Source organism: Corvus cornix, chromosome 5, assembly GCF_000738735.6.
Source record: "Corvus cornix cornix isolate S_Up_H32 chromosome 5, ASM73873v5, whole genome shotgun sequence".
NCBI lineage: Eukaryota > Metazoa > Chordata > Aves > Passeriformes > Corvidae > Corvus > Corvus cornix.
The window spans coordinates 49,956,053-49,982,984 of NC_046335.1; the positions used below are offsets into that span (position 1 = coordinate 49,956,053).

At 39.4% G+C, this 26,932-nt stretch overlaps 1 protein-coding gene across 2 annotated transcripts; it reads right to left on the minus strand.

Annotated features, from left to right (window-relative positions):
• Positions 1-319: 319 nt before the first annotated feature.
• NUCB2 (nucleobindin 2) lies at positions 320-26,932 on the minus strand. 2 transcript variants are annotated; one of them, XM_039552632.1, is made up of 13 exons: positions 26,794-26,932; positions 16,472-16,615; positions 15,756-15,863; positions 14,897-15,023; positions 12,391-12,494; positions 10,604-10,789; positions 9,870-9,960; positions 8,231-8,289; positions 6,976-7,068; positions 5,855-5,944; positions 5,136-5,306; positions 4,760-4,841; positions 320-3,093 (listed from the first exon to the last, which is right to left on the minus strand). In XM_039552632.1, exons 2-13 carry the CDS (start codon positions 16,613-16,615, stop codon positions 2,981-2,983), a joined length of 1,368 nt encoding a protein of 455 aa, XP_039408566.1. In that variant the 5' UTR covers positions 26,794-26,932; the 3' UTR covers positions 320-2,980. The 2 variants fall into 2 exon arrangements, with proteins under 2 accessions (XP_039408566.1, XP_010389941.2); XM_010391639.4 differs by lacking the exon at positions 26,794-26,932 and adding an exon at positions 22,191-22,265.

The following is a 26,932-nucleotide window of genomic DNA, read 5'->3' on the forward strand; positions in this document are numbered from 1 at the left end:
TAGTGACAGGACAAGGGGGGAATGACTTCAAACTAAAGAGGGCAGGTTTAGATTAGATATTAGGAAGAAATTCTGTACTGTGAGGGTGCTGAGGCACTGGCACAGGTTGCCCAGAGAAGCTGTGGATGCCCCATCCCTGGCAGTGTTCAAGGCCAGGTTGGATGGGGCTCTGAGCAACCTGCTCTGGTGACAGGTGTCCCAGCCCATGGCTGGGGGCTTGGAATGAGGTGATCTTTAAGGTCCTTTCCAATGCAGGCCACTCTGATTCTATGAATACAAACCCACTTCCAGCCCACCCACTAAAAATAAAACACTGAACTTCTGTCACTGTGCTGTTTAATCCAGTTAAAAACTAATCTATACAGAGTGGGGCTTTTTTTTTTTTTTTACATATATTGCACCAGAGATATGAATTTGTACAACATTAACCAAATTTTACCCCTTCATCCTCCTACCAAAATCACAGCCAAGTACAAAACCAAATCACTGCATCTTTGTGGTGGAGCTGGTGTCTGTATAAAGTTACAGTTTTGTTGTAATCACCTCCTAAATGAAGAGCAGAATACAGGTGTAAGCACTTGTGCCCATGATATTCCAGTCCCTTATTTCTCTGTGGTTATAGCTTTCTACTTCCCCAGTCACAACAATTTTCTACAAAACTCTGGATGTTTCCATGTAAATGGGATAAGGGGGCCAATCGCCAACAGCAGAGTCAGGACCTTACAATCAAATGTAAGAGGCTGCACCAAAACTGAAGCTTGAGCATGACATTACAAAGCCATCATGGCATTTGATGGCATTTGTGAGGAGGCAGAAGTAGCCTGAAGGAATGATTTGTATGGTAGAAATACCTCCAAAGGTTCAGTCCTTGAATTTCTACAAACATCTGTGGCTGTATCACTTGTCCTGTGTAAACTTTCATGAGGGATGGGGAAAACACAGTAAGATTTCCCTTCACCTTTACCATGACTTGTGAATAATTCCCTCTTGGTTTCCCTCCTCACCCTGTTACCCATTATCAGGCTACAACCCCAAAGCCAGGGCTTGCCCAGAGAAACTTCATGTAGCTGAAACTATGTCTGGGCCTCTTTGCAAACAGATGAGGCTGTTGAAAGATATTTTAGTCTGCAGACAAAGACAAAATCAAACTGTTGTTAGAATTGCCTAGAAATGACAAAAAACTGAGAGACTGGTTTTGCAAACTACTTGCATAAAGAATGAAAAAAAAGGTAAAGTAAGTCAAATTGAGTGGTATAAAGGAAGGAAATGCAACATGACAACTTACAGGATAAAATAGATAAGGGAACCTAATCTGTTCTGGCACTGAGTTCTGCTGCATTGTGTGGAGAACATGAGTATGCCCAGGTCTGATGAAAGAAGCCTTGAGCATGGAAGGAATGTGCCTGGCTTCCATCAGTCAAAGTTCTTCAGAGTGAGAAATTTCCCAAATGTCAATACAAAATGTTAGCAATTGCCTTCTGGTTGTTTTGAGTTTGCCTAAAATATTCAAGTCTTGTTCTGAAAGGAACATCTTTCTCTAACAGAGGCGTGCTTCTGTTTCTTTGCTCAAGCCCCAAAATACCTCTTTTAATGCCACTGTCAGCAGTTAGCCACAGAACAGGAAGGAAATGTAAAGGATGCTGGCAGAGGTGTGTATCTGTTCAAAGCCAGCATTATACAATCAGAACAATCCATGTTAAAAAAAACAAAACAAATGAAAAAAACAACCACGAAAACCCAAGCAAACAAGGAAATCCACACAGGGTTTACACTTCAGGATAGTTTCAGTTTGAAATGAATGAGAAGCAGGGACACTGGCACAACTTTTCAGCACTATAATAAAACTGACAAGAAAATCAACTTACTCTTGTAAAATCTTGGCTTGCAATACTAGGGACCTATCCTGGTTCAATACCAAAAAAATACAATCAAGTAGCACCCCTGATTTAGGACACTTCATAACCTTAGACCAACTGCTGAAAGACTCAGAAGAGTCAATAGTGAGACCCTTAACAAATCCCAAATTCATGTCTGAGAAGAGCTCTCTGAAGCACATGGTGCACTTTGAAAAATCTGGTTTTATTGTAGGAGGTAGGAGAATCTGCACAGAAAAAGACAATGAGTCTTGTTCTGTTTTGCACAATATTTCCATCAACATAAAAAGCTTACTTAATAACATGCAAAATTTTGAGATCAGCTGGCATCTGATGAAAGAAATGGGGACAAAATACTGTCCCAAGGGCCAGTTGAGCTTTCGACTGCTACACAGAATTAATCTCAACAAGGAGGACGGTTCAGATCAATACACAAGAAGTACAGCATTCCTTTTGAAGGCTTTCAGTGAAATTCTTAGGTTTCTGTAAACATGAAAAATATTCACTGTTCCTCATAATTCTTTGCTGTGTTTAAATTTTAAAAAGTGCAAATTTTCTGTGATTGAGAAGTTTGTTTTTTATTTGGTCTCAAAGAAGAAAGGGTTTGGTAGTGCTGGAAATAGGCCTTTACCTATGGTCTTTGTTTCCCCCTCTTTTGCTTTTCAGCATTTCTGGAAAGAGTTCCTACATCAAACTAGACCTAACTGAACATTCAGGCCTGTTCCCTGCTTCCTCTCTGAGAAGATTCTGATTCATGCCTAAACACACAATGGCAGACATCTCCTCCCTCTTTGTCAGGGGAGAGTTCAACAGCTCAGTCCCCTGGCCATCAAAGTTTTTAATATTAATGGTTTCCTTAATTTCCTCCTCTATTACAGCCTCTACATGATCCCCTTGTGTTTCTAACTGATGCACTGGAGAGAAAATTATTTTAACTTACAAATCAAATCTGACTGATATTTCACCTCTAACAGTCCCGATGATTTTACAGTCTGAGGGAGAAAGAGGAGAGTTCATGTTTCACTCTGATTTCCTGTCCCCCCCACCCCTCCCAGCCCTTCCCCACCCCAAATAATAAAGATGCTATAAAGTTGAGGCACAAGTGGTTAAGGGTGAACTTGATCAGTTCTGACAGCTGGTTCTTGGACATGTCCTGGTGGTAAAGGCTGATCACCTCCCACTGGGTGTTTTGGTGTGTCTCCAGCTTTGGGTTCACCAGCTGTAAAACAAGAAGAGAACCATTTGTAACTTCTTAGTAAACTGGTCCCAAATGTGAACATTCTCTAAATGAAAGTTTCTAGCATAGGGACACTCAAACAAAACCTTCTATTTTCTGAACCAAGAGCTTTCTGTGTGCGTAACAATGAAATTGGATTGAGATTACCCAATAGACTGCACTATTAGTCAGTGGTACCTCTCAGATTACAAGTTGTTTCTGCTTTTAAGTGAAATATTCTCACGTAACACATTGTTTTTTTGGAAATATACCATGTTTTTATGAGACCTTTAATCCCAATATGGGAAGCTTGAAAAAGAAGTAAGTAACAACCTGCTCCTGTATGTTACTCCTCACTGCATCAGTAGTTGCAATGTTCTCCCTTTGCCAAGTTTGAGTAATACTAATTTTCATAGTTCACATAGTAGCTCCAGTGGCCTCTATATTTAAAATAGTGTCTGCTTGGATATTCTTGATTCAGTGAATGAGTAGTGACTAGTTCTGGCTAGTCTAATGAATTCTTATGACACTTGATTAAATGACTTTGCGGAAAGATTTTACATAAAATAATACATGTGTTAAGAACAGTATCTGCCACAACATTTCCAGTATCAAAAGATGTATCATATGCAATTACCCATAATGGTTTTACTGAAGGTGAGGGGAATTTAGGCTCTTGGAATGCAGGACCATAAAATGAAGTTACCCACAGGCAGTTTCAAAGCAAATAGAAGACAGAATTAAATTGGTTCTGAAATCTCATAATTTCCCTTCACAGAACTGAGTGGGCAGAATTTCAGGGTACCCAACAAAGTAAGATGTAATCACTGAACACAGCTCCTGCAGTTTGAAACCCCACTGTTGGCCCTGCAGGAGCAGTGAAGAGCTCCTAGTGTTCAAAAGGCTGCCTGGATAGATCTGAAGTTCATATTTGAGATCAACATCAAGAAGTTCTTGAGCTTTGCTGATCATGTCAGCACATGAACATGAAAGCCAATAAAGCCAGCATAGTTTCAACCTTTCTAGAGAGGAAGAAAAAGTTAATTTAGGATGCATGGGGCAGCAGAGCCCCTTTAAAGCACAAAGGAAACCTGGGCAATCTGCTGTGGATAAGAAGTGCTAACACATACCTGACTGTTTTGCCACCACCACTGATCAAGTGCAGTGATTTATTATGTCACTCCCTTCTCCTGAGGGTGTTGAAGCACTGGTCATCCATACTGCCCAAGACTAACTTGTTGTGTCATGCTGCATCCAGTTGCTGATAAATTGGCCACTGAGGATTTTAAATGCTTTGATTTGTTCTGCAGCCTGAGACTGCAGTGCAGCCATAGATCCTGGGACAGACCTGGTCTTTTCTATGTCCCTGTTCTTCTCTGGATGCTCAGAAATCCTGGATACCCTAGATCTCAGTAATGTAGACTGAGAGGTACAACACAATCCTTCTCTGCCCCTTTGATGCCTTGTGTTAGGACTCTGGTTTCTTACTATGGACTTTAAAGGTGAGATTTCAGGAGTACTTAGAGTTACATACTTAAAGACAGACCTCTCTCCAGAGGTCATTAAAGCTGCATTAAGTTAATAGTTTTAACAGAAAATATGGAGGTAATGACTTTTACATTGCAGAACTTATTTTAAAGTTTGTGTATCTACACAGAAGGACACGTACGGGGTTGGATTTTCAGTTCTCCACCTGGTCCTGCAGGAGGATTTCCCTGCTGTAGTTTCTTTTGTTCCATCTGTTTTACAACCTGGTGAAAAACAAAATACAGCAGTTGAAAAACTTGAATTTGTCAGCTTTATCTGATGTGACATAAATGGGTACACCTAAACGAAACCTTGCAGTTATGTAAGGTCTTTCTTAGTGGGTGTACTGCTGAGTTGCTTTAATTCTGAACAGCTGTGATACCATTAGTTTAGAATTCAGCTGGGACTCATATGAAAAATCAAGGTAAATCTCCAGAGCTGGGGATTGTCAAGAGCCATTACACATATAAGGACAGAGAAAAGGTGAAAACAAATATATTCTGTCCTCATACATGTACCTGCTGAAGCTCTTGTTTCTGAGCCTGAAGCTGATCGTGCTGCCTCTGTAGCTCTTCCTTCTGTTTCTGAAGTTCTTCTGCCTTCTTTCTAAGTTCATCTTCCTGCTGGGAAATGTGGTTTTCAAATTCCTTCAGCTCATCCTCAGTGAAGAGCTGCTGCTGATCTAGTGTCTGCAAGAAAATACATACAAGTGTGAATACGTAGCCAGGAAAGCATGTGTGCTTTTTATTATTGTCTTACTGAAATTCTTGCACAGTTCACTAAAAAAACCTCAGAACAAAATACCAAGACATGACACCGTGTACACTCAATGAAAACAGCAAAATAGTAATTTCTCAACTATTTTCTCAACAAAGCTCTACTACAGATTTAGACACAGGAGAAAAATATCCTCTTTCTTCCAGCTGAGCTCTTATCTTCCCTTTGAAGCGATTCATAAACAAAATGTCCATTTCCATTTGAAAAGCACGTGTGAAAAGCTCTTCCTGAATCCCCGGGGTGGCGCCAGACCTTTTCCGTTTGTGTGAGGCCCGTGGAGTTCCCATCTGCATCCCATCAGGCTGCCGCAGCTCAACGCTGCGTTCAGCTGAGGGGCTTAACGACACACATACCACAGCAGAGCTGGAAAAAACCAAAGGTCACAGGCATGCCGTTTGGCTTCCTGGTCCAAGTGCTGGTAATGGTGCTGTGTGTTGTACTTGGAACACATTTTCATTACCTCCCAGCTATCTGGCTCCAGAAATTCCTTTTTCTCTGTAGCTCGCAGGAACTCTTCCAAAGTCACTAGCCGGTCCTTGTTGATGTCAACCTATTTGAGGCAAAAAGTTAAGCTCAGTCTAAAGAACAGGTTTTGGTGGAGCTAATGTTTTAATTTCATCAATCCAATATCTTCAAATATAACCATTTAAAATTTTTTTAATGTCCCATTTTCAAGGGAGTGCCCACAACATTTTCTGAAAACTTCTCTCACAAGCTTATGTAGCTTAACAAAAATAGAACCAAAAAGTAAATCCTGACATTTCACTTCAAAATTCATTGGCTTTATTGGAAACACTTGTGCTCACAGTCCCAAAACTAATAGTGGAAAGCACAATTTTTTTTTTTGAGAAAAATGTTTTGTAGCTTTCTGGTAACTACTCTGACTCACAGTTACAAAATTATCTCCACTGTTGGAGGGGGAGGTTTTGAAAAACAGAAATCCCACCCAACTGAATTGTGTCAGAATCCTTTGAGGGGAAGGGAGGAAATGCTTCCCTTTATGACTAATAGATGACCAGGCTTGCTCTGTTCCTCAAGTTTAAGGAATACAGTTGAATACAGAAATATTATGGGTGGAAAACACAGTGATTCAAAACACCCCTTTTCCATTCCTGTGTCTCCTGAGCTGAAAGCCCATCAGACCCAGTGAAGGTATTCACTGTCACAGGTGATACCTTGAGCTCTGAGCCCCCTTTTAAAGGGACAAAGGTGAGCTATAGGAAAGAAGACATTGCTCTACTCCCTCTTCTCACACCTAAATCTTACCCATTTGCCAAGTGCCAAAGCACATTTAGAATCTTCCTTGTTTGACACACAATTCACAAGGAATTTCTGTTGAATCTCAGAATCTGCAAACAACCATGGCTACAGCACAATTCCTTCTCTGGAACACTTTAAATAAAAACTAGTCAGCAGGCATTACATCAGAACACAGGGAAAGGGCTTGAGCATTGTAACTTTACATGAATCCCAGCACAAGCAGCATTCAGTGTGACAGGCCCTCCCTTTCTGCTGCACTTGGACAACACTTCATGTTAGGAGAACTGTATTTTTTGAACACAAAAGGGAATCAGCCCCTACCTCATTCATTACATGTTCTCTCATTCTCAGCCTTTCTTCTTCCATTTCAACCATGTCATCCTCTTCATTCTTGGGATCATAAACTTTTTCTAACTGGAATTTAAAATTAGTACATGTTAGTTTGAAGAAAAGACTGCTCATTCAAATGGCAGAGCACATCTGGAAAAGCAGTCTGAGATGTTGCTCTGTGTGTGCAGTTTTCCTCTTTCAGCACAGTATTTAAGCAACAAGTGCGCCTTTCTTTCCTAAGAATGAATTTTTCAGTTAATCCATGTGGTCTGTTACAATTCAGTGCTGTGGATGTTACAGTAAAGTTGACCTCAGTGTGCACTGTCTGATCCTACATTTGATTCAAAGCAGGCAGAGGTTCCACGTGGTTTCTGGAATAGGAGAGAGTGGCTTTTTCACCAGGGCATGCAGCTGACCCCATAAGCACTCAGGATATCACAAGACAAATTCAGTGCCAAATTTAATGGTTCACTTCTCTTCTTGCACAATGTCTTTCTGGAGAGTTCATGCTTATTTGCTTCTACTTGGCTTTCTCAGGCATTGAGCTTCACTTGCCCAGCTACAGCTAATTTTAAGGCCCTGGGCTGTTAAGTTTTTACACTACAAAACTATAAAACAGTGAGACATCTGTCAAAAAAGACTGCACTACACGTTCACTGTAGTGAAGGGGATTATGGCAAATTGTTGTACCACAGTTGAATTTTCAGACAACAAACCAAGGCTTCAAGAAACTAAGAGCCTGCCTACTTTATCAGATGCACATGTACTTCAAATTAGCCAGACACAAAACATAGGAATTTTCTGTAGCCCCTTCCACAGTGCTGTCCCTGAGCCAAGTCACACAAGTATGACCTTTTTTCTCATAACACTTGTTGATAAACACTGAATGAGCACAGGTGCCCAGCTTTAGAACCTCAAAGCCTCTACCAGGCTACAGCTAGGGAGAGCAAGAGAGCAGTTCTCTACACTGCAATTTATACAGGTAATACCTATCCTGCAGATTAGTTATAGAATCTCCAGCAAGCCTGGGGCAGAGAAATACATGAGCACTGATATCTGACTCTTATCCTTCAACTACTTTATTTTGCCAGCTGATAGGTTTTATACTTTTGTAGAAATATTAAGGATGCACAAAACTTGGCATGAATACTCTATTTTGTAGTCCAAAGCCTCCAAATATACTTGGGAAAAAGAGACATCCCCGTAACCTTTTACTGAAAGAAGCTTCTGAATATTTTTTTTTTACCTCTTTGGTAAACAGAGCTTCTAATTCTTGCTCATCCAGGAAACCATCATTATTGACATCTACAAAAAAGTTTTAAAAAGACAAGCTGAGTACATATGGAAAGTGATACAGGTAAATAGATGTTAAGAGAGTTAAGTAAAGATCAGTGTACACATCTCATTTAACAGGAAGTTGGTTACATTGGTTGTTTCTTCTGTTTAGGTGTTTATCAGGCATTGGCTGGAGTCTATTACCATTTTTGGTTGATTGGACAGATCCAGAGCAATCTCTCTACTACTCAGATTAGCAAACTGAAATAGGTCACCACAGGATTGCGCAGACTGCAACTGCCAAAAAATATTGCTGAGAACAAGTTGTCCCCATTTAACCACTCAATTTGTAAATAGACTCAGGAGCAACAAGATTCTGCAGGAAAACTTTAACTGACAATACGACTCTCAAAAAAAATTAAATAATTACATGACAGTCTATATAAACATGCAGCACTTGAGGTAAGTCTAAGACGACTTTACATGACAAATGCAGAGAGGAGAATATTTGGTAATTAATAATCCATCTTTTAGTCTACATTGTGCTCTGAATACTGTTACACTACCTCTGAAATGGAAAGAGAATGTCTACTTCAATTTGTTAGCCAGTATTTTTGTGTAATTGCTACAAAGTTTCCTATATACTAAGCTCTAAGGCAACAGGTGATTTCAGCTGTTTCTGTTTTGGTAGGTTTTTTGCACAAACAAGCTACCAAAAACTTTCAGAAAGCTATCTTTCAAAATCTCTTTCTAGAAAGAAGAGGTAAGATTTAGTAACTATGATGATCTTCAAGGTCCCTTTCAACCCAAACCCTTCTATGATTCTGTAATACATACTTATTATATTTTAATAAACTGAGATCAAAGTTCAGACTCAAACTAGAATATTTTTCTGCATCTAAATCATCATCTTTGAGATTAGTCCAGTTCTGTGTACTGCTCAACCCTTTGCAGCCTAGTGCCAGGCAGGATCTACTTCGGGGTACTTTGTGATGAAGCATTTAACAATATCAGAACAGAAGGTTACATGGTGACATAACCACATGTGAAGCAAGATGTTCACTGAGAAGCATCCGTATCTCTGCTACTGCTACTACTTATTGTTCCTAGCTGCCCATTCCTCAGAGATCTAGAGGCAGGATTAGAGGGTTCTTATTTTATCAAGGGAAGCTTGCAGCTTGAAGAGGCTTGGCCCTTCTATGACCATTCCAAAGATTAGGAGTGTCTGGTACTCGTCTGCAGAGATGATGAGAAAGCAGGTTTTGCCCCTGCACAAATCTCTGAGGATTTATTTCCAGTACATACTGTGTAAGCAAAGTTATCAATATGGACAGCCCTCTAAGCACCCATACTTCCCTAAGGAATCACTACTGGTTTTTGCCTGTATGATTTTAGGAGTAGTTAAACAAAACTCTGAAAGTTTTTAAATTCCATTTAAAACATTGCACAAAAGTTACAAACAGTGACAAATATTTTCTCCTCTGTATTATTCAGATTCATCGAAGTTGCTTGAAGTGAAAGACTTCATCCTAACATATGACAAACTTGTCCTCAGCAGAATGTAACAAAGTCACTTCACTCGTTCATTAGATTAAAACTAAACCTCTTACCGTGCAATTTGAAAAATGTTTTGGGGTCAAATTCATTAGGATCTAGTCCATCTGCTTCTTCCCACACCTCTTTCAGTTGATCTTTGCTTCCCTATAGATTGGTTACAAAGAAAAACTATTCAAAAGACAATTTAGTGTAATTTCCCTGCATTACCTTTGTATTATGGTTTCTCTGAAAGGCTTTCTTTATTTGCTGATTAGTCATGTGGCAAATGGAATCAGTGGCATTTTCTTTCATTCCTTTTTGGTCAGGTCTAATACTTTAATCAGACAGAAAGGTCCAGGGAAAGAGGGAGTGTAAAGGAAATGCATATTCTGTGGAAAGGAGCACCTGTAATAATCAGTCATGGCCACACAGCCCCAGCCAGAAACAGCTGAGGGAAGCTGAATTATTTTGCCTTTCCTAGAGCAAATGGTACTGTGATGCAGCTCCTTGCAGGCCAGGCATACCATGAAGGCATCCCTACAGTTTTGAATACTGTCGTGGCTTCTTCCTCATGAGTTTCGGTGTCTTTGTTAGTAAGAGTTCTGGCAGCAAATAGCACACCTGCACAAAAAGAATGGGGTTTGTACAGTGGGGTTTGTAATGCTCTCAGCATTGTGCCCACTCTCTGCTCCCATGTCAGTGAGAGGAGGCAAGTGATGAGAACAAACAAAACACACCCTTCTGTGTATTAGCTTTTTCTCTCTGGAGAGCTTGAACTCAGGCACATAAGAACAGGCTGTGGCCTTACAGGATGGTGAACTTTAGGGTGATCTCCATGTTTTTTCTTCATCTCCTCAAATTTGGATTCTTCTCGTTTCCTCTTTTCTTCATCCAGTGTTTTTAAATACTCTCTCCTCTCATGTTCTTTCATCATCTCGTATTTCTTAAACTCCTCATGGCGAGTCTTATCATAGTTTTCCAGGTCACTTGTAGCCTAAAAATACAGATATATGCAGACGTATGATTACGTGACAGATCTGACATTAAAAACCCTGGATTGTTCAGATCTGTGGGCAAGGCTGGCCCTTTTGCCATTCAGGGCAGACTGGCTGGGGATTCCTTTCACATGACAGTGATGCAGAAACATCTCTCCTCCCTTTGTCATTTTCACGGAAATTAAATTGTAAGGGTTCATCTGCTGGACAGTTTTTGCAATAACACAGTGCTGTAAGAAGCCATCAAGGTGTCCTTTCTCATCAGTGAGTAATAAATGAACTCAAGTTATCAAGTCCTACACTAATGGTACCATTAACTCCTTGATCATTTCAGAATAAGAACATTTGTAGCTTATCCTACAGTTTAATGACAAAAGTGCCTTCATTAATAATGGGACTTAGTTTGCAGCAGCTTAATACAGATTAAAAAAACGCCCAAACAATTAAATGGAGAGAAAGGGTATGAGAGAAGAATTTCTGACAAACTCTTATATAAAGATGTGTTATTTTCATACAGGCTAAGGTATTAAAGGATGTTTTGGCAGTGCTTTACAAAGGAATATGTTTACACCTGATACTGTCCCTCCATTATTCACATTTTACTTTTCAGATTCGCTGTATGTTTTAAAAAACAATTCCAAAGCTAAGATCCCCTTAAGTACCCATTAGACCCTGTCAGTATTTTGGCTGAGAAGTGAGAAGACAAAAATAAAATATATATAATAAAAAAGAACTGGCCTTTTAAGGATATGCTTCTCCAAGCCAACCAGAATTTTCCCAGAAATGATGTTCAGAATGTTTGGAAAAATTACAGTATCTCTATAAAAAATAATTTTACAGAAAACGGACATAAAATCTTCCAAGGGTAAAAAATTTGCACAAAAATTATAGAAATCTTGAAATATACCTTATCTTTCATTTATTTTGTAAGTATAGAAACTGTCAAAATTTCATCAGACATGCAGTGCTCTCTAAAGCATAGCTGAGATGAAAATAATTTTTCCCTTTGGGAAGTGTATTTTTCTCTAGCTATACCATGCTTAGCTTAACTGCACCCCCTGAAAAACCCCCCCACACCTGTGACAGATACTGAATCTGCTGAACAGACACTGAATGCCATGCCCAATATAAGCAATTTCTAATATTGCTATCTGAAATTCTACTCTGCTGTGGTTTTGCAGCTTGATGTATATATAATAGATCCTAAAATTCATATGGCTTGGTTAGGGATGATTATTTACATCATTCTGTGGGACTTCTATACGATGTAGAAACATAAATCAGAAAATACACCTGGGAAAATATACCTATCTCACCTGTATTTAATTTAAAGGCTCTCAGAAAGATGTATTTTATTCCCAAAGTTGCTTGTACTGGCATATGAATGCAAGTCCTGTTAAGGTGACATCCCAAAACTTATGGACTCTTTTGCATCATGCACACTGGCAACAGTTTTCAAGTGTGCATGCAGACAATTGACAAAAAGTGAAAGCTGCATGTCATTTATCGAATGTGGTATATAGGAAAGGACTGCCCTTTACCAGAGATAAAAAGCATAATAATTAAAACCCCCCCATAGTAGTTCATATCTGGAACTCACTGCTTTGATCAGCATATCCAAGTCTTTAGGTTCGAAGGTGTCAGGATTCTGATGGTTCAGGTGCTCAAACTGCTTAAGGAGAGCCTGATGGTCTATACCAGTGTCTGGAAGAACAGGTACACATGTAAACATTAAAGTAAGTTTGAAATCCAGCAAAAATGGAGCTTATGCCTTGTAAGTACCTGAGGTTCCCTGAGGACTGAGTAATTTGTTGGAGGAAACAACAGCAACAATTCTAAAGTTGCTTTTCCTGAAGAAGGTTGGCAAACTTGATGGCAATTTGCACTGCCTTCCTTCTGATGGGTCAGTGCTGCATTGCACACAGTCATTTTACATGCACAAATTACAGCTTCTGTTTCAGCAAGAGCAACTATGATCAATTTGAGCTTTACAAACTAAAAATATTTTATTCTCTTTTATATAAATGAGATAGTTGAAACTGTGATCTATCAAAGCTAACAACTTCCATATTTTTCCCACATGGGGAGAAGTCCAACTCTTCTACTGCCCAGGACATTTTGCAAATGACACACATCTGGCCAAAGATTGATGTACAATATAGTGTAAAATTGTATCAAATCAAATAAGCAAATATTCAAACTTCATTTGTGGAAAAAAGAGAAGTGCAAGACAGTGGAGAGTCAGGTCTTGTGTCTAAAAGCTGGAAACCTTTTCTCTTCCTTACGACAGGAGTGATACCCACCAACATCAACACACAATGCACTAACAACTCAACCCATTTCTACCACAGGCTTTTCTAGCTGTTACCATGGTCTCTGAACATTAATGCTACATAATAAGATTCTCTTAAGAAGTGTATGCTTTGATATGTTAAGTACAACAACTGTGACAAGCTTTTACTAGATGGCTTAGCAAAGAATATTTCATTTGCTTAAAAAAATTAGAAAACACAATTTTAAACATACTGTTCTTTCACAAACTATCTGCTTTACAATCAATGCTGTGCTTGTATTATCACAAAACAGCAAACACTGGCCAGGGCAGATTTCAACCATCATTCCTCCCTGGTGAGATCATAATTTCTGTTTACATATATGTGCCTTTGTCTGTGTTTGAAACATTTTTAGAAGTGTAATAATAGACTTAAGAAAAACCAACAAAAAATACAAACCAAGCCCCCAAACCCATTTTCCTCCATTTCTTTCATTTAGGGGAAAAGATTCATTCTATTTGACACTATTTACTTGCCACATTACTGTATGGCCTGAGACCCAACTCCTAACATTCTTCTGGCCTGTACTGATCAGTCAAGTAGGATCATGGTGAAAATGTTTAAAAACACATCTGGATTAGGACCGAATTTATGCAGAATATAATCTCAAACCTGGTTGTCTGGGGTTTTTTAAACCTGATCCAGATAAGAGGAAAGAGGGGGGGGGGGGAAGCTGTGCCTTTTTTTCCTTTTTGTAGATCAGACAGAAGACTAAGTGGTGTTATAGGGAAAACATTAAAAGAGCAAATAAAAGGAAATGAAACCACTCTGCCTGCCTGCTGCTGCTCTAGAATGCTCCCTGTGCATATTCCAAGATGCTGTCTAGGTGTGTAGATGCAGCTGTATTTTATAGGTAAGCTGGCCATACTTGTACATAATGTGAAGGACTCATGGGCAAAGCTGACTATAAACTTTGCAAAATGCTTTCACAGCTTAGTACTCATCTGAATATTCTGAACTGCAATCATCAGTTCCCAAAAGTAAGATCTCACATCTACATGGTAGGATCTGAGCTGCTGGGGGAAATTGTTTTCCTAAAGCACATTCTGTTAGTTACTATTAATTTATGAAAGTAGAGAGGGGTAGAAGTGATCAGTCCATTGAACTTCAAAATACCTGGGTGTGTACACAGCTGTTTTATGTATCATTAGCTGCTGTCACCTAGCTGTGAATATCACCATGATGTCACTGGACTGCTTGTGTGCAACAGCAGCAACATCCCCATAAACATTTATTTGCACTTCTTCAGTCTATTTGCCACATCTAAATTTAGCTTAGCCTGCAAAACATATCCTCATTTTAGGAGTTTTTTAATTTGATACACTATGTATTCAATTCCTTGGGATCCCCCTTGAAAACATCTTTATAAGAATAAAATACTGACAAAAAAATTCATTTGCTACCCCCTAAGGATATGAAATACTGTGGCATGTTGTTTTCTTGAACACAGTCCTTCTGTGTTACTGGTTCTCTGTGAGTAATCTATGAATTGAATTGACAAAAGTAAGAGGTTGAAAATAAGAGGCAGAAGTATTTGAAAAATCCACAGAAAGAAAAAAGTTCAGTTATTTCTAGAACAGAGATGGCTTTTCTCTTCTCCCCAGTTTCCTATAAAGACAGGTCTGTAATGGCTCCAGGCCAGCTCAGAAAGGACACTCACTCTCAGCTTCGTCATTATTGGTGACAACAAACAACGCACGACTGCTGGACTTTGACATTTCTCTAACATAATTCCATCTGTTAAACTCACCTAGATAAATGCTGTATTCTTACCTTGAACAGAATCCATTTTAGCTTTAATTAACATTCTTAATCTTGCTACCTCTTGTCTTTTTAGTTCATCCAGCCGTGTTCTCACATGGTGGCTTACTAAATCAAGCTCTCTGCTTAGCTTTCCACTCTGTTAAAAAACAAAAAAAGTTATGTATAAACACTGATAGAAAGAAGCCTTTAGGATTCCCATTAGACATGAGCTGCAAGACAGCAGACTAATGGCAGTCTCTGGCAATACTGTAGCCCACACTGTAAGAATCTCAACATTTTTTAAAGAGCAGATTCAAAATTTTTATGCCTCTGGTTATGGAAACAGAGAGGAATCCTAAAAGCTTTCAGAAAAGAGAATTTCTAAGTATCTTGCTCCTCCAAAGAACAAGACCATAACCTTGAAGGAGCAATGCCTAGTAACATTTGTGACAAATTCTTGATCAAATATTCTCAACTGAGTTCAAAAGAACTGTGAGAAGAATACAAAGTGCCTCATCCCCTCGAGGAGGGCTATTAGACTTGAGGGAAGGTACAAGGCAGCAGCAGCCACCAATGTCTACTGCAAGGAGCTGGAAATGGAGAGTAATCTCCAAGGGTGATGCTAGATAGAGCACAGAAAGAAAAGAAGCCACAAGCTGCCAACAGCATCATGAGGGATTAAAGGAAACACAAAAGGCAGGATCTCCTCCTTAAGTCTGTCACTTTAGACTGTTTCCTACTTGTCCCTTCCTAAATTTCTAGCTCCTAAAGGGGCAATGTAGAACAGCCACCACCTAGAGCCAGGAGCCAAAGGAAGAAAGAATACAAAATATGTGGCTCATCACGATGGATTTAGTTAACGTTAATTTAATTATTTTTTTGAACCTACCTTTATTTCCTCTATGTCAGCAGTCTGGAGTTTCTCCCTGAAATGCTTATCAGTTTCTAAGACGTCTATTACTTGCCTGAGATATTCATCATAATAAAGTCCTGTATCCTTTAAAAAAAAAAAAAAGGAAGTTGAGGAAAGAATATACTGACAAACAGTTAATTAGTTTTGCTTAAATACAGTTATAAAACTGACACTCTAATCTCAGCAACACAGGCACTGTGCTCTCTTACATATCTTTGTTTGTTCAGATTTGCATCATTGCCCTACAGCAATTTATGATTCATTTCTTTCAGCAACTGGCAAGGAAGAGGAGAAAAGTCATTAGGAACCCTCGTAATACACAAGCATCTGTCACGTTAATATAGTGTGTGGCTTTCTTAAAACAGTGCAATTCATTTGTTACTGTTCTATTTGAAACACTGAACTGGAATCAGTGATTAGAATTTCCTAAGGCACCACCCAATCACTTGAAATAAGTCTCTGTGGAACAGCATGCTCTTCCTGTTGTATGCTGGGAATTCCTTCCATGTGCCACCTCACCTTTAGCAGCTCATTGAAAAAAAATAAAGAGCAAACTTAAAGGGAATCTCCCCACAGCAGATGGCACACACTGTGAGAATACTGGGGAATACTAGTTTCCTTCTAAAGGAGTTTGCTATATCCAGATTACTAACAATTAGGATAAACAATCAGATAAGTTTCTTTATACTTACTGGATTTTCTACCTTCTCTCCTTCTACATGGCCTTCTGCTTTGACTTTTGTCTTATCTATGTCTATAGGTACAGCTTCCAAGACCATTAGGAGACATGTCATCAGCAAAAGACACTGTTGGGGCAGGACAGATAACCTCCTCATCTGAAATGAGACCAGGTCACAAAAATAAACATACATCATGTTAGCATACTGTACTAAGCAAAATTTTTTTACATTCCTACATAGATACCTGTAATAACCCACTTTCCTCACAACGTTCTGCCCTCAAGGAACACGAAAACCCAAAGAAGTAAATACAGCCTTAATTTTTAAAGGCCATTCTTAGGAAAACAGATTTCCTCAGATTGACTTCCACTTGTGTGCCAAACCTAAGTTGTAAATGGTGAGAGGTTTGTTTGTAATGTGTTGAGGTATTATCAATAGCAGATGGGAACATTTAGGATGTTCAAGACTCACATAACTAATACTGATATTCCTACTCAGATGATGTCTTTGCTGAATTCATTAGCAAACTCCTAAAGATCATTAGGGACATTGAATCAGATCTTAGCATAGTAATGCCAGTATTTTTTATGTTTCAAAACTGAAGTATTTGCCTAATTTGAAGTCAAGATCCTCTCCAAAATTTATGTGCAGGAAGAATATTTTACAATCCGTGTTTTATCCATATTTCAGGCTGACAGAGATTCCTGAAAAATAGTGTTCACACTACCTGAAATGGTTGCTGAGGCTGGGGCTTTATTAAGCCAGTTTCCCCCATACTTTCTTTAGTGTCTTATATGGAGCTAACTCAAACATAATTTGATGAGCACTGAGGACTTTGAGTTCTTGACCTCTGTCTTCCCCTTTATCAAACTTAGTTGAAAATAATTCATTCAGAAACTGGTAAAATGGAATATAATTAGATAGAGTGAGTATAGGCAATCAAGCTAAAAAAAAAGTAATGAAGGTAATCCAGCATCTGACAGCCAAGTCAGGCTCTTGACACAATTTGTCCCATTCAGACTGTGACACTCCACTGTCTATGGATATTCCATAAGAAGTTTGAGCAAACTCAATATTACACTGGTAATATAAATCACCTCCTAGAAGGTGAAAGTTGCCAGTCAAAGGCTGTATAAAATTAGCTTACATGTGACAAAGAAAACAACGTAACATTGAAGAAATGTGCAGTCAAATAAATCAAAAGTATACCTGCTACAGGGGGAATTTCTGTACCAGCGCTTTAGCAAGTCATGCGAGAAATTCTGTCAAAAGTATTTATGTCCACCAGCAACAAATCTCTTTTTAGGTGGAGGGATGAAGGGGACAAACTAATTATGGTGTCAGTGCCAGTTTTCCTGACTACATGATCTGGTACTTGACAGAGAAGCACTGCTTTTGCTGGGTTAAGCTGCCCTTTACTATGGCAATAAATGTTGATAGAGGTACATACTTAATATTAAGCATTGTTGACACCCTTTATTACCCCTTATTCAACTGCTAGGAAAATAAAAGCACTCTTATAGCAAAAAAAAAAAAAAAGAAGCATTCAAGACGTAGAGATGGTATTTCTTTTGTTGGGGATGAGGAAATAGCTGGAGATTAAAAGTATATCCACCTATCCATCTCTTGTTTTATATGTCAAAAGCTCAAGAATTACAATAACGTTCTAAAACTGTTTTTTCTTAATCACATCTTCAACAAAAGGAGCCTAAATGGATTATGCTCTGCAAATACCTGTTACTTTCATTTTTAAAGATAACTAACATCTGATCATTACCAGATGGGATAGCAGGAACTATTGTTGCTGCCACATTGAGCATTTGAAATTGAACGTCAGCATTACTGTCAGATTCACAAGATTCATAACCTTGCCTAGGTTATGCCCTTAAAACAAGCAAACAAACACAAAAAGAAACCAGACCCAGACTGATTTCTGGAACTGGCAAGGTAATTTCTATACCTCTGCACAAACCTTTGGCTTGCAGGGACTTAAAGATCTGATGAGTGGAAGGGTTAGTTGTTCCCCACTGCTTTTAAAAATGCCAAAGTTCCTGTATGTTGTATGTTTTTAATTACAGAACATTGTTGTATAAATCCTGTGCCTAGCTTTGTAATTTCAACAGGATCTAATCACAGGAAATGATAATAACTAACAAATACTAGGTCTTCAAGTCTCCTAATCTTGATGTAGACGCCAAGACTCAGAGTAGTTCTTGGTACTACAGGTAAAGCAAAAACCCACCCTGCTCAAGTTCTTGCAGAGTATGACTGGGGCTGTCTAGTAATCTCTAAGTGAAAGGAGGTAAACATGCATAAAGTCTAGGAAATGCATATGAAACAAAACTAATTAACCCCAAAATACTTATCAAGTATATAATAATTATATATATACTCTCAGCATTTTTGGAAACATCTTTTAAAAGGTTATGTATGTGTGAAGTATTAATTTTTAAAAAGTGTAGCCTTCTGATAATACTAAAAATCTGGAACCTGATAGATGGATATTTTTCCAACCAAAATATTTTCATATATACAAAATTATAGTAATAAAAGTAATTTAATATTATTATACGCTGCTCTAGTTATGCAAGGTGTGTAAACAGCGTTTTAGAAAATCATTATGTGGCTATGAAATGAGCATGCTCAAGCCCAACAGGTGATGGCAGAGAAGCACAGAAAGCCAGGGACTCAGGTGCTTCCCACAGGTCTGCCATTGACTCATTCTTTGCCTATGGCAAGTACTAAAGCCCACACTTTCAACAGTGACACCTAGTCTTTGATCCATTTTAACGACATAACTAATTTCTTTAAACTCCTGACCTACAACTTCTAGCAACATGAACAATTGTGGAGACAGGGATTGCCAGTTTAGGTGGAAGGGGGGGCACACTTAGATTTTTCAGACTTTTTCCTTTCTCCTGAGGAACGCTGCTACATAAAATGTCCATGCTAAGCTGAAACGACTGAGATATAAGTAACCATCTTGGTCTGCCAAACCCCATATGAGGGAGCACTAATCACCTCCAGATTTGGGATGGACAACTGGAGCTGTATCATCCTTATCTACCTCTGCAGCAGTCAGCAGAGCTTATCTATCAAAAGACCTAATCGAACTAGGTGCCATTGGCTCTGATCACTTTATGTGGAATTTGTGTTCATGGGCAATGGGGGTTTTTTTAACCTTTGTAATTACATGCTGTCATACATAATGGGAAAGACTGGATGATATTACAGTATGCTCTTCATATCTATTTGATGTAATAGGCTGCTCAGAAGACTTCACCAGGCAGTTTTGCTTCAGGTTGTATAGTGGGTGTTTTTAGTGTAGTTTTTTTATAAAACAAGCTAAAAACTTCACACATACCAGGAAGAATTAAAAGCAGAGGAGTCCAAAATGGGTAAGTAAACAACATCTCTGTCATCACAGCTGACTTTGCAGACAACTATGCCTAACACAGCATTTCCCACAGTATTTTGAGGAACCCAGTTGTGAAGTAACAAATAAATTAGAAATACATTAGAATAAAAAATAATTACCTAGTGAAGACAGAGTTACTGTATTTAGGTATCTACTAGTCCTAGACTATACTCACCAAAATTTCCTTACGAAAAGCAGGTGACTAAGACATGAGTCAACCTTCAGAGTGTGCCTGTCACACCTGAGTCACTGAGCACCTTCTACTCTGATGTGTATCAGAAGAGAGAAACCAGGCCCATTGCAAAATCTAACATTAATCACCTGCCAGAAAAACTCAGCACAATTCTCAAATTCAGCAACTGTAGGGAAGCATGAGAAAAAGCTCTAGATGAGAGGAAAACTGGGCTTCCCCTTTTTGTTCCACCGAGCACTGTATTATTAGGAATTCATTCCACTCCCAGCCCGCTACCAGCTGCTTTTAAGAGTTCTGGATTTTTGAAAACCCATTCCGGGATGCCCATCCCTTCTCAGGCATTTTGAGTGCATCCATGTGTCTGAACCAGGAATTTGGCTTTCTTCTGTACTAGAGCCACCAAGTGAACAATCAGAGAGGGTGCTGCAGAAGAGGAGCAGTGTCAGTTTGCTCACTGCCATCAGCAGTCCATAATGCACAGCAAACACCCTCCTACCCTGCCATGTGGCATATTATTATTACTATTCTTCCTACTTCTATAAACTGTAATAGAAATATAAACTGTTATAAATCTGCCCAGCTGACTACTTTCTCAAAGATAGATGGGGAGAGTTAATGTCACAATTGTCATCTGGAAATTGAGCGATTTTAGTCAGACATCCAAGATAGCCCATCTAGATGTAAAGGTAGCACAACTGTAATCTGCTGGTATCAGAAATCAATCTTATCTTTACAAGAGGGATAAACAAACATTCCCACTTGTAGGACATAAAGAAAACTAATCATAAATGTAGTGCTCTAGAACTGACAAATACTGTAGTTTATAAACAAAGCCAATATCTGAAGCTTTCAGGGAAAAGGAAAAATAACTTCTCAAAGTATTTCAAAAAACAGAGTGAGAGCCAAAAGAATGAGACAGTCAGCAGAAAACAGAGCCACCAATGTACTTGCATGAACAGAAAAATACAACTGGAAAAGAAAAGCACCAGGCTGCCTGCCAGCAATCTTGGTAATTTGTTAATCACAAACTCCTATCAATGTCAGTGAAACAGGATTGAACATCTGAATTATAAAGAGCTACAGGCTTTGAAAGGTAACTACAAATCTCTACTTCTAAAGTTTGTTTTAGCCACAGTAACACAAGCTGCTAAACACCTATTTTATACAGCTGCTAGGTGTTGTGATACAAACCCAAAAATTACATTTCATTAACATAGTACCCCTTGCCCAGAAAACAGCATCGTGCAGGTACTGGCATCTCCATCACCTTCCCAGCAAAGCACAAATATTTTTAAAGAAGTAACACCCAATGTCAAAGTTTCTAAAACTGAGATAGGCAAAAACCATCCAGTGATATCAGGATGCAGTGTCTGCACATGTAGAAGCTCAGTGGATGGCCATGATGCAAGACAGCACAACACTGTAAATGTCATATCGCACATTTGCACTTGCCAAACCCATGTGTACCGTGATGGGCAATGAAAACATAAATCTGGACTCACATAATACACAAATAAACCTACCTATTCATAAATTTCACATATGCCTGCTCTATCTGATATGGAAATACTTAAACCTGTGTGAGACACAGTGCAGATGTGCAGGATAACAGCAATGTTCTCTACAATCATGACCGTAACGTGACTTCCTATTTTTACGCTGTGCATCAGAAAAATGAACAATCTTCACAGGCAGTGCTGAATTACCAAAAAAACCAGGAAACAGATAAAATATATCTACTGATTTTTATTTTTCTAAGAATATTCTACTCTCAGTACTAGAATGAGATTTCAAGTATTCCCTCATCAGTCTGCTCCAGTCACCTAGCATCTTGAATCTGTTTTTACCTCTCTGAAACAGTGATGATGTACCTGTCCATATATCACAGTTTAAATAGAAAATATTTCATTCCATGGGCTTGTTCCAGTTCTTTAAAAATTATTTGCAAATCTATAAATTGATCCACTTACAGAATCCTAAAAAAAAAATACATTAAATGCTTGAAATGAGGCAGAAACAGATTATTCTTCTGCCATAATTCTGTGTTTGGAAACACCAGTGTTAGTTCCTCCCAGTTTTTTCAGGAGCACTTGCTGCACAGTCACCCTAAGCTATCATACCTTAAGCAATGATGAAAGTCCATGAATCAATAGCTAATGCATCTTCTTCACACTGTTTATCCAATGAGTTCATGAGGCATAAGCACAGCTGACATGTGGCAGCAATTCTGAGAAGCAAGTGAAGAAACCTGTTTGCACTCACTCTGTTACGGTAAACCTCTGGTTGTGGTGAGGGTGTCTCTTCACTTGGGTCACCAGTCCCCCACACTGAGGTTGCTCCTTTAAGACATGAGCAGGAAATGACATGCAAAGGGAAATGGCTACAAGCTGCAAGAGTTTTCTCCTTACAAGTTAACGTTCATAACACAGAAACACCTGCACCCTTCCCTTCCCAAATGAAAACTGATCCTTTTAGAAGTTAATATGCAACCTATTAACTATTATAAGCCAGCTATTATTGCTATATAATTATATATATATAAAGTTTCATTATCCTTCAAGTATTTTTTTTTCTCTTCTTTCAATGCTGTTCACTAACCCCATGATTCAGATGTTGTTTTTTTTTTTTCCTGGCCAATATCAAACATGTTTCACATTGGTCATGTTGTCCTAATCTTTTGTTAGAGCACATCCCACTCAGTTCTCTGCACCAGGAGACCTTCCTTATTTTTTTCAAGAAGCATTTTAATCTTGCATGTAAATAGTTCTATATTAAACAGTATTATTTAAGTACATAAAGGCAGCAGAATCCTTTTTTCTCATCCTGTTTACTTGACTTAAATTCTTTTGAGTTGTATTTGTTACATTTTCACTGCACTGGAGCTGCTTAATTCTCTTTACAACAAAAAGCTAGCTGCTGGAACAGCTGCTTTTTTCAGCTTCCCAGAAAAGATAGCATGCCTTGACTGTGCCTAGTACAACATTTGCTGAAAGCACCTCCTTTTAAAAAATGCACTTCAGCTGTTTTATTAAATGAGTCATGCAATAGTAACACAAACTATGAATGCTCGAGTGGGAAAGAGCAATTTTATGTTCAAACCATATACGATATAGGATAATATAATGAAATAACACAACTCTGTCCAGAAAGAAATATGGCATAGAAGCAAATTGTGTCTGCTGCTACACGTGCTTAGCTCTGTCCTAAGTGAAGTCTGAAAACCTTTTCACTTCTTGTTGCAATGTTAATGGTTTATCATTTAAAAACCTGTGTGCACACACACAAATGCATATACATATTTATAATACTACCTGCCTCCAAGGAATTTCCCTATCCTTGCTTCAAAAAAATAAATATCACTGTCTACAAAGCTACCTTAGTAACTGAAGAATGTTGAAATATTAGGCTTGTTTTTCAAAGTGACTTGTTCGGTTTTATTAATTCTTTCCAACAAGGCTGGCTCACAAAAAGATTTATGAAGCTAACAGTCAAGCAAAAACTTGTACTGAATTCAATGTATACTTGCTAAAAATCTTATCAACTTCAAAAGCAAATTAAAAAAAATATTACTGCTACAAATATAGCTTCCTGCACTCTAATTTCAGTTTCCACATAGAACATTATACAACAGTACACCTGGAGTCTCATAAATTCATTTTTCATAAATGCAAATGGCAATTTTGTCAGTGCTGACGTAAAAAGCAATCTCCAATGTGCTACTACATGTGAACAATGAATTAGCTCAAACTCTTAAGTCAAATCAAAAAGTATTTCAATTATTCTAACAATATGCATTTTGCTCTAATCAACAACAAGTGATGATGCCAAAGTAAGCCTTGAATGCCACAGAAGTCCAAGGTAAATTTTTCCCCCTTCAAAAAAAATACAAAATAGTTATCCAGAATAAATCTAGATCTAATGTTGTGGAGCCAGATTTAAAAATATTTAGGCACTTTATGATAGCTGCCTAAGGAGATTTATGTTCGCAGTTTGCTAATTCCCATTGATTTCTACTTGCTTAGAAACAAAAATACGCATCAACATCCCATTCTAGTTTTATGAAGAACAGCAGGAGAAATGCACTCATGAAGAGCCTACACTTCTCCTGAATTACCTATGATAAAAAATAATATTTACAACTGAATATGATTTAAATTGTTCTAATGAAATGCAGTTTCTTTTGCTCTTCCAACTGTCAAATCACACACAGTACGGAAGAGCCAAAACTATTGTAAGTAACATGAATTTGGACTCTGATTTAATTTGGTTTGGCATTAGCACCTGGCCATGACTTAATCTACATAAAAGCACACCCCTGTCCAAAAGGCTCGTGTCTGCTACTTATCTGACAGGAACTTCAGAGAAATCTCTTCTGCTTACTGAGCAATCAAATAACTGAGGGCACAATACCTCGCTAGATCAAATACCTCTGCACAGGAGTTCAAACCATAGGAAGCCCTGATAGCAGCTTTAAACTTAACAGTAAATGATTTTATCTTTCTTATGTAAAGCACATTTGTTTAGTCAGCACAGCTCTACAACTATTGCGTCAACGTTTCCACACCTCTAACACTTGAGTCAATATATTTTACATTTTTTATTACCTGCTCTCCTCTTTCATGACTGCAATTTCAGTTATGTCTGTATAATTGAGGGGAGGAGGGGGACAGTTTTTGACAAAAAAATCTTTGATTTGGCTTATATGAACAGAAAGTTTACGCCAGCAGCACTACCAGTGCACAGCCAAGGTATGCAAACTGCACCTTAGCATTATTAAAATAAAATTATTTTTGTTGCTGTTGCTTGGTTTTATTTGCCCAATGGGGTTTTCTGAATATAATTTCAGACATCAAATAATGGTATCTCAGGGAGTGTTATAACAAACTTACATCAGATGCCTTTGCATCCAATTGCTAAATTTTTACGCAGACCCAACAGGCAATATTAATCTGTAATTTCGTTTCCCCCTTTTCTTTGTTTATGTTAACTGTCTTGGTTAGAAGTGAATGAGATTCACATTGCTCTACATCAACACAATTTGTTTAAACTTAAGTTATTCTTTTTTACATAACTATCTTTCTTATTCTGAAACAAAATACCGCTACCATCCTAGAGATTACAGAAACAAGTAAAAGGGAAAACAGATGATCACAGTTAGGAGGTACTGTATGTACCCAGGTTAGTAATCTGTGGCTGATGGTGGACAAGGCACTGTGACTGTACAAGATCATTGTGTAGTAAATTACAGTAAGAAACATAACAGGATCTTAAGTGCTCATAGAAACGTGGGCTTCTCCCATAAACTGTCTCTGAGTTTTAAGCAGAGGTCCATGAAGGTTACAACAAAATCTGGTTTCAAACTCTTTGAGTGGCTCCTATCCAGTCTTTACAGTAGGAATCTTCCCTGTGCTGCTGTATTTGGTCAAGAGGGACAGTCACTTCAGAATTCAGAGTAGAGCGGCACCAATATGGAGTTAGCTACAGGACTTCTCTTGACACTGAGAGAAAACAAAATGACAAAAAACCTCGAAACAAAACAAACACTGAACTTGATATAGGCACTTCACTGTTGATACTCTGATGGTCTCATGTTGAAACTACTGGATGTTATCCTTCCGTAGCAAATACTTGTAAGACAAACAAAGGCTTTTTTCTCCTACAAGTTTACTAAATAGTGTTGCAAAATGCAAATTCTTTTGAAAGCCTTAGCCATGTTCATTTCCGCAAAAAATGTTACCTCTCTAGAGCCATATCTCAACCTTTTCTGCTTTTGGAATTATTTCTGAGTGCAGCAGCCAGCCTGGCACTGGAGTACTTTCCAGAGCCTCTCCATGGGTACTATAATAACAGTATAGTAAGAAGTGGCCAGCTCTGGGGTCCCCAGCACAGGAAGGACAGCGATCTGCTGGAGTCAGTCCAGAGGAGGAGACCAAGTTGATTAGAGCCATGGAGCACCTCTCCTACAAGGAAAGGCTGAGAGAATTGGGATGGTTCAGCTTGGAAAAGAGAAGGCTTCAGGGTGACCTAACTGCAGCTTTTCACTACCTGAAGGCAGCCTCCAGGAAAGATGAAGAGAGACTATTTAAAAGAGCATGCGGTGATAGGACAGTGCTCAAGGCCAGGTTGGATGGGGCTCTGAGCAGCCTGGTCTAGTGAAAGGTGTCCCTGTCCATGGCACGGGGTTGCAACTGGATGATCTTTAAGCTCCCTTCCAACCCAAACCGTTCTTTGACTCTAGAACAGTAACGCTGGAAAGGTGTCCCCTTTCGAGGGAAACCCGTCCAGTCTCCTGCCCAAGTTTTCCCTGCGGTTGTGCAATTACGAGCCACTCAACATTTCTGCTGCTGCAGCTGCCGCCGCTGCCAGCTCTGCCTTCGTTTCTGCTGGCGCTCTACAGCTCCCCGTCACCTGCCGCAGAGCCGCGGGCCGGCCGGGGGACGGAGGGACGAATGGAGGGGATACGGGGACACGGACACACACACCTGGAGCCGCCTTCCCGGCGGGCGCCAGGGCGCCCCGGGAAAACTTCAGCTGCGCCCCGCTCCCGCCCCGCACGCCCGGCAGCCCCGAGCCCCGCCATTCCCCCGCCACCCCCGCGTTCCAGCCCGGTCGGCGGGAGGGTGCTCAGATCCCCGCGTCCCCCCGCGACCCTGACAGCGGCTGCCCCGCCGCCAGGCCTCCGCCCCGCGCCACCGACGGGGGCACTGGGACGGGCGGCGCTACCTTTGGGTCCCGCTGCGGCGGGAGAGGAGCCACTGCTTCTTAAGGGCGAGGTGCGTCCTGATCGCGGGGCACGAAGCGGGGGCTCCGGCGGGCGCGCTGCGGCTCGGGCTCGGCTCGGCGCGGCTCGGTGCGACAGCCC